Consider the following 10,850-nt stretch of genomic DNA (forward strand, 5'->3'; position numbering starts at 1 on the left):
CTATTCACAGTTACACTCACACCCATGGACAATTTACAGTTTTCATTTCACCGCTGGAGGAAGTAAAGTGAGGACATGCAACCCAGGACCTTCTTTGCAATGTGGTCTTCTTTGAGACCACATTGTTAACCACCTAAACAAATTAAATACATGTGTCATCAAATAATTGGAAAGGTCTACCAAACCACATTGTCAACACATGGAGAACACGACATATAACGTAGCCTCAAATGCTGGAAAGCATAGTAACCTTGAACAAAGTAGAAGGAGAGGGCGTAGTAAAACTGTGTTTATCACCAGGCTTTTGTAGCCTGCATTACTAACTCAGTCTGACTTAGACATGTATAAGAAGCCGAGACCAAATTAGGCAGAGAGCACAGAGCGGATTAAAAGGGGAATGAATTGGGCCAGTGTACTGCGAGGAAAGTATTTCCCCCCCATGTGCTGTTCACAAGTGTTCCTCAGAGTGTGCTTGAGTGCATGTTTGTGAATGTGCCGGGGGTCTGAGGGTGTTGAGCGGGGGATTGGAAATCAGCGTTTTGTAGTGTGGTATTAACACCATGTTACTGCACACTTGAGATTCTCTCTCCAGTTTTTACATTGTGTTTCTAATCTAATATTAGATTTTACTATTATTATATTATATCAAAAGTTACTCCAAAGTCTGTCCCTATTTGACCCGTACACCATTTATAGACAACAACCAGTTAACATATCTTTTCACCTCCACTCTCTGAAAAACTGATTCACGAGTCCAGCATTGTTTACATCCATATTTGCAATAAGCATTGCTGCATATCTTGGCAAGTTACAGCCAACTGTTGATCAGAGGAATGGTGCGAAATCACTAGCAGGATTGTGTATCGCATCACCCGCATGCATGTGCGTCCTCGTGCACAAGATAAACAAAACGGGGACCCACTCATAGAAAAAATAGCTCCATAGCGCTACCAGAGGTCAAAACCTCACACAGGAAAAAAAAAGCCTTGAAGGGGAGCCTTAAGAATAGTTCAACATTTTGGGAAATATGCTTATTCACATTTTGTTTTTGATGCAAAACTTACTGTTGTGTGACACTACAGCTGTCAGTGATGATGTGTCCAAGTGTCCAAAATCTCAATTTACTGCCAACTATAGAGAAAACTACTGTCTATTATATTGGGAGAAGTGCAAAAACTGCCAGTTGTGTTTGTTGGAAAGTGCAATCACTGCTTGAAATTGCAGTGGGGTGATCAATACTTTCAGTATTATTATGATCACAGATTGTACCTTTTAGGTTAATATAAAAAAAGGCTTTGGCAGAAAACCCAACCCTGCACACCTGCTCGTGCAGATTTAGACCAGGACTGAGCAAGATCACTTGAAAAGACACAGAATCCTGGACAGGATTGTATCAGAGTTGCACTCAAAGCTGTGAGAGGTGGAAAGGAAGGAAAGAGGGACAGCTACAGGAAAGCAAGTGGGTCAGAGAGCAGATAGAGTTTGCAGCCAAAATGCCCAAATTCAATACTAAAAAAAACCAAGATGTCAAAAAAAAAACTCTCCTAACTACAAATGCAGCATAATTTACTTCCAGGCAGGTGAAGTGCTGCGTCCAACTCTTTATTGGCCAGGAGTCCTGATGAGTTACACCTCACTCTTCAGCTGCTCTGAATGATTACATTGCACAAGTATCAGGAAATACTACCACTTGTAGAAGTTCTGTTTTCTTGAAGTTGCACAATTTCACAAAGGATTACTAAAAAATGCCACACAATTAGGTGAGTGCACAGTACAATAAAATAATGTTTATGGAAATTAAAATGTGTAGTTACACACCAAAATAAACATGCAGGAAAGTAATGAAACACACAGGTAACCTCTGTGTGCCAATAATTCAGGTTGGTTAAACCACCATGTTGAGTTACCTCTTATGCTGTTTTGGTAGTTTGCCTGAAGGCTCTGGAGGTGACGAATAAACTCAGGAGTCCTATTCTCTGAGAGTCATTCTCAGGTTGGTCGAAGGGCACTTGTAACTATGGCTGCATCAAGAGTAGCTTTACACCTGCAACAAGAAGTAGGCAATGATCAGTGAAGTAACAAAAGAAAATGAGAACACACAGATACATCGATGCAGGTGCACGCTCACATCTCCTGAACCTGAAAGCAGAGACATGGATAACACTCTCCAAACAACAATAACATATACAACAACATAACAGACAGTTATATTCTGTATTGACAATATTCTAAATATGGCAAAGGGTGTGTCTGATGGTGTCATGAGAGCTACAATTACATCTCACACCATAACATCCAACACTGCATACCAATTCAGAGGCGGGGTCCTTTAAAAAATGCCAGATCGTTAGGCTGAGCCTGTGCCACCTCCGCAAAATGAGTCACCTTTAACTTGTAAATTAAACAACCACACAGGTGTGAGGCTCTACTTAGGCACAATGATATTGTGAGATAAATGCTAATGTCAGCATGCTAACACACTAGCAATGACAATGCTTACATGCTAGTGTTTAACAGGTACAATGTTCACCATGTTAACAATCTTAGTTTAGTGTGTTAGCATGCTAGCATCTGAATCCTTCCTTTGTCACAGTAAATCGCCCTCACGTTGCCAAAACTGTGTTCCATACACCTGAGCTTCCTTTCACCTGTAATTATCGACATGTTCAAAGTTTATGTGTGACTTCCATTTTTTCCCCCCTGTTGCTTTTTTTTTATGTGAGAAATTTGCAAGTGACTGATTGCACGAGCTGTTAACTTATTTGGTCAACAAATGCAGAAGAATGTGGCCAATGAGCTGGGATACAGCAATAGTGCCTCAGTCAGCAGTCTGACTCAACAGATGTGTAGCACTGTGAAGAATGTTGCATTGAGAAACGGTGACAAGCTGTTTTAATTGCTAAAAAAAGATGCACAGTAATGATGAAAAGTAGTATTAATCGCATGAACATGTTCTGCACTATATTCAACAAGAGTCAGTATGACAGAGTTCAGCGGGGCCTTCTTACACACTGACGCAGTGCCGGGATGGAGGTAAAGGACCTGAGGTGACACTTTTCAAGTAAAGTCTAATCATACATCTCATGTTTTAATAATAATATAATGATAATGATATAGTTATAGTCTGCATTGTATTGTATTGTATTGCTGCCATGCCAGAAAAGGAAAAATGGATCACTATCACGTGAAAAGTTTATTGTTATAACACAAAGTTTTTCACAGTATAACAAGATATTTTCACGTTTTTATGACATACAAACTTATTACATTAAAACTTTTCTTGTTATAACAAGATACTATTTCTAACATGAAACGTTTCACATTATATCAGGATAAATAATACGTTGTCATAACAAGAAAGTTATATTTTGTATGTCGTAATAACGTGGAAATATATTGTTATAATGTGAAAAACATTGTGTTGTAACAACCTTTTACATTATAACGTGAAACTGATCTGCTTTTCTTTTTCTGATGTGACAGCAATACGCCTCCGTAATATTGGCATCACATAAGGTGGTAAAAGTGTTGTGTGAAAAAGAAATGTGTTTATGCTTCACTCTTCACTTTTTTCCGTGTTGGTGGCGGCTACGTAATCACAGTAATCAGGCTCTTTTGGCTCTTTGCTTTGTTTTAATCTGGGTCATTGCTCAAACATCATTATTATTAGGCAACGGTCAAATGAACCGTCCAAACGTTTACCCTGGAGACGAGCAAGAACCTTAAATACTTATCTTGCTTTCAGACAAGAATAAATTTCCCCCCTCAATCCCAGCTGTGTAGATGCCTCTTCAGTAACATGAAAGCAAAAATTAAAAGCACAAATTAAGTTAGCCAGATGTCACCCTGTTGCTGACTTCTGAGCTCTTGCCACATCCTCCCCCTCACCCCCCTTCTTCCACAGCTGTGCTTTAAGTAACCTACCCAACAGCTTCTACAGGTTTAAAGGGTCAACAGCTTCGTCAACAGCTTCGTCTTATTAAGATCTATCTTTTACAGCAGGACGGACAACCTTTGCAAACAAACATGTGCTCAAACTGTGACAAAGAGAATCTGGTTTGGCGGATGCAAAAAGCATGTTAGTGTTTCGTCAAAAGCACTCACTGACACAGCTGCATGAATACAGACATTGATGGACAGCTGCCCTGAATCTTTTTTTTCAGTTTCAAGACAAGAACTGACACTTCAAAATCTGCGCAGACATGTCTTCAGGTGAAAAACTACAGCTGAAAAGCAAATTTGACAACAATAATTTGACACAGTTTTGTCCACAAGGGCTTAGGGCAAGAAAATCAGATTCATGGTAGAGCACGCGAATTGTACAAAAAGTGGGTCAAACAATGATCCCGCTTCCAAAATAGTTACAAATTTCACTCCAACACTGGGAAAAACTTTCAGTTCTGCATTGTCTTGTGAAAAAAGGGGGTAGCTTGAGAATATACACTACATCACAACTGCTGATATCACTGTAATAGTAGATCCATTATGTACAGTACACACCAAGACCGCAGAGCAACACTCAGTAAAACAATACATCTCCCTCTGCAGCATTATTGTCCTCAAATGTAGCCTGTAAAAGTTTTTCTTCTTTCGGCATGCTTGCAGAAAGTAAAGGTTTGCTCACACAGTGGTGACTGGACATGAAAAGTCCTGTTCAGACTCTCTGGGTGATGAGAAGAGGTGAACAAGTGTTTATTTTAAACCTAACAGAACTTCTTTTTGTTGTAAGTCAAAGGTTTTCATTTACTTAAAACGTAAAAACATCTGGATCTTGGGCACATTCCAGCCCTGCCCATAACCTGCTTTCATGCAGATTATGCAGATTATGCATTGATAGCTGAACTATTTTTTGCCTAGGAAATTACTTCATTAACTGAACTACTCTTTTGCAAGAATTTGCATTTTTCCGTTGTCCTACAAAATAAAATAAAGATAAAAATGAGTTCCTTCAATTGTTGAAACATTATTTATCCAATTAACTTTCTCTTTTGTGTTATTTTCGTTATTTCTCTCTGTTTGTTTGACAATTTCATCCACCAAGATATCTCAAACCCCCAACCTCGAGTCTCCAACTATGACCACAGCTTTGAATTGTGAGGAAAGCCAGACATCAGTCCCGAGGAATTGTGAGATTATGTAGTAAATGCAGGGTGTTCAGCTGAAAGCTTTTGGCTTAGCCCACGGAGGCATACACAAAACCGTATTATTGTGGGGAGCAAACAGGGAGGTCTTACCGTGTGTAGCTGTGAACTGGCTGTTATCTTCACTTCGCAGGCCTGTTGCATCGTGCCCCTCACTCAACTCAACTCAACACTGCTGGGAAGACAAGAAAAACAGGCGTTGGAGCAGATGCGAGAATTCAGGCACACTGACACTTCAGCGGTGAATGTCGAGAAGATGTCATCTGGGTGCCACCTGAAAATGAGACACAAACCTGCACTGACGCAATGTGGGTGAAAAGTTTTGAAAACCTAAAATAACAGTCGAGGGCCACAGAGGATGACAGATTGGAGGATGGCTTGTGCTTGATTTCTCAGGTTGGAAAAGTTTGGTGTCACAAAACCTAATCTAAATACAATGTTTTTGTTCAGTTGTCTATTATTTAAAAAACGATCCATGTGTTGATATAAGTAAATGTGTAAAAACAAATAAAGTCCATACCTGAAATCTCCTTCGACGCGCTTCAGCACCAATTTTCAATTAGTTCAATTTGGGGTTTTGTCGCTCCAGAGTTGTGAGTCCCAGGAAGGCGTGCGCGTCACCGGTGAGGGACTTTCTAGCATAGAGGAATTGCTGTGGGGCCTTTTTCTCCGAGGATGGCCGTGCCATAACTTTGCCTCTATGAGCGAGTCCCTCTGAGTTGCATCTCACATCTCCGCCTCAACATCGCTGAGCTGCGCTGAGGAGCCGCAGACAGCAAAGCCTTCACTGAGGAGAGCCACGTGACTGAGGCGTAGCAGTAAACCCCATCTGAGGGCTCAGAGGGAGAGGAGGAGGAGGAAGAGGAGGAAAAAAAAAACAACCTCTGCGGTCAAAACATCAGAGCCACCGCCTGAGCCACCAAGACGCACTGCACTGACAATCTACACAGCAGAGAGGAAACCACGTGGACACTCTGGTTTTCTGATCAAACACTACAACAAGGAATTTCTCCAGAGATGAGGGAAATCTCCCCGGTGCATGAAAAGCAGCAAACACCTGCCACTCCACGGTTACCTGTTCCTATGCGCCAATATAGTCCTTATGTATGAGATCTTACAGACAAATACGACATCAGTGTGACAACGACTCCATAGCACTTTTAATTAATGATTGCATTTTTTCCCCCATATCTGGGATGAATGTCGGCCAGCTGCCAAAAATGAACAGGTTAAACACTGAGCAAAGGAGAAACAAATGAATACTTAACACGGAAGAGCACAAAGTCAAGTTAAAGTTTATTATGGGTTGTTATTCTGTGCATGGCCGCCTTGGATTGAAGGATAAGGACACACACACACACACACACACACACACACACACACACACACACAGCATTACATCGCTGGAAATAACATGATACAGAGCCGAATTGACATGACATCAATAACAGAGCATTATTTACTTTATTTTGGTGAATAAAACAAAAGCTCACACTCCAAGTATTAGAACGTTTGCAGAAAATACAACAGATGTGAGGAAACTCCAGCTCTCTCTTGCAAACTGTACATTTCTTTATAATTAAAACTCCTCAGTGAGTTGCGTTGTCTTCAGGATGCTATCTTGTGAACTGCTACTGTGATGGTCCCATGACTCCTCACCAGAATGTTTCTACAAAACAAACAAACATAAACAATGCACTAAGACAAACATTCACCGGATAAACAATAATCATGCAGACAAGTGAGAGAGAGATCAGTCAAAACTGACAAAGTTTGAGAAAAACATTGTTTTGATGATATCTCTGATGAAACTCTATTGCAGATGCCCATGATGATGATGATGATGATGATGATAATGGTGATGATAAATAATTGTTACAGTCATTATATCACCAACAAGCTTAGGGAATCTGGTCAGAGAGTGTAGTTGTAGTTGTATGCGATGCAGTTTGAATAGTTATTGTAGGACTGATCAATACTACACTCAGCCAAACCAAACTCAGCATGCATTATGCATTTTGGCAATGTTATGACTAAAACAATTATTCTTAGTATCATCATCATCATTTGCATAAATGCGCTATTTAAAAAGAAGAAATGTCTAAAGATATTGAATGTTGGCCTTCAAACTCACACTAGACCTGTTAGTTGAGCCATTTCTAACAGCTTTTTTGATAAATAATAATCAGAACAGAATAATGATATCTGTGACATCTGTCAAGTCATTGATTTACACTTTGTTGACACTGTAATCCTACCAGACTTACAAAGCAGTCCACGTCCCAACAAAGCAGCAGCTCATCTACAGACTGCATACAATCACTTTAAGGTCTAACATTCAGAATTAATTCTTTCTAATAATAATAATAATAATAAGCTGAAGTCACTTTTCATCTGATGCACTAGTAGATGTTTCACAAAGTCCAGAAGGGGGCAGCACAGCCACGCAAATGAAAATGAACTCCTTTGCCAGGACTTTGAACACAGTCTGGAGTACAAATAATGGACGCTCAATCTTTGCTTTTGGATCTCTTTCAATGGTTTTTCCTAGATTTATTGATCTCCCCAAGTATGAATCAAAACCACTTCAGACAGACCTCTTAAATTCACAGAGGAGGAGATGCAAGTCAGTCAAGCAAAAAAGACAAAAGGTTGTGCAGGTGCTCACCCTGACTCAGACTCCAGGCACACAGTTGGAGAGTCTGTCGGGTCTCTGGTGAGAGCTGCAGCTTGTTTGGACAAAACGGACACGACGCCGCCATGTTCATCAGACAGGGATCCGCGGCCTGGTGATGGTGAGATATAAAAGAGTGTTACTGCGCAGAACTGAAGAAACGTCAAAACAAGCACTAATTAAACTTTCTCCTGAGGTAACTGAAGGCCATCCATCCAACCATCTGTCTGTCTGTCGTACATTTAACAATGTAGAAAAATCAACAGGTTTTTGAGGAGAAAATTTGATTTGACTTTCACAGTTGTCCAGTGACCCTAACTGCCCCCCTTGAAGGACAACAAGACTCCAGGAAGTCACCTAAGAAATAGTCCGGCACATAACTTGGTGTTGCTAAAACATGTGAATATGATTGAATTTGGACTGATTATGACACAGGTTGATACAACAAGATGAGTAGCAAGTTGTTCATTTTATACAAATTTAGAAATGTGAATTTTCCATGTGAAGCTTTCACACTTGGGTTAGAAGTGATTTTAAGGGAGCTAATGATAGTTTACTTACAGTTTTACCTCAGTTGCTTTTGCACAATTGTCAAATGAAAATCATTATTTTATAATTTTTTAACACTGAGACAGTCCACCGCTTTTTTCTCCCAACAGTTCAATCACTTTTTGTGGTTTAGCAACAACATGTAGGAGAAGGTTGCATCGTACAAATGGGTGTTTTTAGTGTATTGTAAGACCAAACAGCAGATGGAATGACAGATAGACAGGAGTGTTTGAAGTGGGATTTGCATTTGTTGTTTTTCTTCTTTTTGTATTGAACAGTTCCTATTTGCTAGACTTAGTTGTATTGGGACATGTGTTTTTATTATAACTTCCGTTTTCTATTCAGTTTGACTCTTACTCGTTACGTATAAGCTGTTTACTGTGAACAGGGGATGTACCAGAAAGGTGAGCATTGACAATGAGAAACCAGTGAACTGACTGTCGGAACTGGTGTTTTCTTGACATAAGTTTATTCAGTTGGCTGAAGAGGATATTTTACTTTATTATTGGGTTACTGCATGGACGTCTCAATGAGAAATGACAAAAAGAAACACTAGTTTAGTGTCTTCTGTCATTTAAACATTTGTCTGTCTTGGCTTAAGCAATAATAAAAGGAAATGTCAGTCTGGTAGCTGTGATGAACTGAACTAATGAATTTATTTACCTTTGACTCATGACTTAATTGTTGTGAGTTGGACTGGAACTAACGATTATTTTCATTATCAAATAATCTACCCATTATTTTCTCTATTCATCAGTCTATAGAATGATGTCTTAAAATCTCTTGTTTTGTTCGACAACAGTCCAAAGCCAAAGATTTACTATCAGTTTCAGTTTACTATCATAGAGGGCTAAAAATACCAGGAAATATTCACATTTGAGAAGCTGGCGTAAAAGGCCAGTATAAGATAAATATGGACTTTTGAACTCTGAATCATGTGAAGCTTCTCTAGTGGAATCCCACAATGAAAATATAGAGCTCAAATTAGCATATTCTGGGACCTTTAAACAATTAATGAGTATCAGAAACAGCTACCAAGCACTTTTCTGTGATTGACTCATTTATAAATCGACTTATCAGCTCTAGTTTTGAGTGGCTGCGCGGCCTTTTGCAGGACAAACGAAGTGTTGTATAAAATGAAGTGGTGGTTGAAATTGATGTTTAATGAATTGTCTTTCTAAGGCTCACTACACAGTAGACTAATGACTCGTGGCTTGTTAAAACAACAATGACAGCAGTTAGTTGTTTGTGTTATTTACACGTAGACATGCTGTCGGAAGCATTTGTACAACGATAGTTTACTTAAAGGTGCGTTTGACTCATTTTATTGACCGATACACTAACTCCGCCCTCGGTACAAGTCCAGTTTGGTGTGATTTATTTTGAGAGACATTTTCCGGAAAAATCTCAGATAGAACAAGAAACTCGATGTATTCTCACAGCCCAGGTTGTGTCCTTGTTGATCCGTGCAGAGCACACCGACAACTGCTGGGTTTTTCATGCTGCCAACACAGACAAACAGAGAGCGATCAGTCGTCTTTAACGTCCCAATATTTAAAATACAAACTCAAACACAGTCTGCTGTTAACTCACGTGTCATCAAGATGCTGCTCGAGGGTCGACTCCATTGTTAAAAATCATAAATAACTGCAAAATTCAAGTTTTGTGTGAGAAGATTTGTTGTTATGGTTGTCTGCTTCCTGAAAGCTTCCGGGTGGAGTCAGCTGACCGTCACATGCACTAAGGATCCCTGTGAGGGCCAATATACACGATGCGCGCTATAAAAAAAAACTAAAAAAAACAATACAAACAGAAAAAACGTGACGGTAAAGGCTGCTGTTAAACTTGTAGATATGTACATATTATTATTTTGTGTACGATGTATACTTATAAACATGCAATATATATGTACAATAAATAGATAGATAGATATAAACTATATGTACTTATTGGGTAATGTTTATATGCCCATGGGAGATTTCATATTGTTCTATCAGTATTTGATATATAAGCTTAATATACTGTAGATGTAATTATTATTCCTGGCTTCTTCTATGTGGCTAGGTCCTCATACACTAAAATCATTTTCTAAACTGGATTACTTATGTAATGAAATCCTGCCTCTCTATATTTCATCATTCATGTCTCACTCTCTTCATCCCAGCCTCCAGTGAGGAATGGATTTTGATATTCAGAGTTGCATAAATTTAAAATTAGGTTACTTGACTTTTTTTCCCTCCTGAATCTATAATCTTTATTGATAATCCCGTTCCCACACCGGTCACAATCAGATGACTCTCACAATAAGCTGAGGTCGCCCAAAACAGCTCCAGTGTCACATGTTCCTTAGTCACAAAACAGTTATTTGGAGAAACATGAAGTCCCTGTTCGACGCTCAAAACTTATCAATTTAAACCATCTATAGAGACAAAATCATCCCACCATCCCTGTTAACATCAGATTCATCATAACAGGGTGGTGCAAAC

At 39.3% G+C, this 10,850-nt stretch overlaps 1 protein-coding gene across 1 annotated transcript; it reads right to left on the reverse strand.

The window, feature by feature from the left end:
* Positions 1-6,420: 6,420 nt before the first annotated feature.
* Positions 6,421-10,077, reverse strand: lamtor5 (late endosomal/lysosomal adaptor, MAPK and MTOR activator 5). Its single transcript, XM_070910748.1, has 4 exons — positions 9,958-10,077; positions 9,805-9,866; positions 7,810-7,927; positions 6,421-6,810 (listed from the first exon to the last, which is right to left on the reverse strand). The coding sequence occupies exons 1-4, from the start codon at positions 9,990-9,992 to the stop codon at positions 6,750-6,752; spliced, it is 276 nt and encodes a 91-aa protein (XP_070766849.1). The 5' UTR covers positions 9,993-10,077; the 3' UTR covers positions 6,421-6,749.
* Positions 10,078-10,850: the final 773 nt, after the last annotated feature.

Source organism: Enoplosus armatus, chromosome 8 (genome assembly GCF_043641665.1).
Source record: "Enoplosus armatus isolate fEnoArm2 chromosome 8, fEnoArm2.hap1, whole genome shotgun sequence".
In the NCBI taxonomy this organism is placed as follows: domain Eukaryota; kingdom Metazoa; phylum Chordata; class Actinopteri; order Centrarchiformes; family Enoplosidae; genus Enoplosus; species Enoplosus armatus.

Bases quoted from the DNA above. Each gene is read 5' to 3' on its own strand.
- lamtor5 (XM_070910748.1), bottom strand. From the start codon at position 9,992: ATGGAGTCGACCCTCGAGCAGCATCTTGATGACAC. The intron at 7,928-9,804 runs GTGAGAATACAT...CACCATCACCAG, and splicing joins ACAAGGACACAACCTGGGCT to GCCGCGGATCCCTGTCTGAT. The intron at 6,811-7,809 runs GTGAGCACCTGC...TTTGTTTTGTAG, and splicing joins TGCCTGGAGTCTGAGTCAGG to AAACATTCTGGTGAGGAGTC.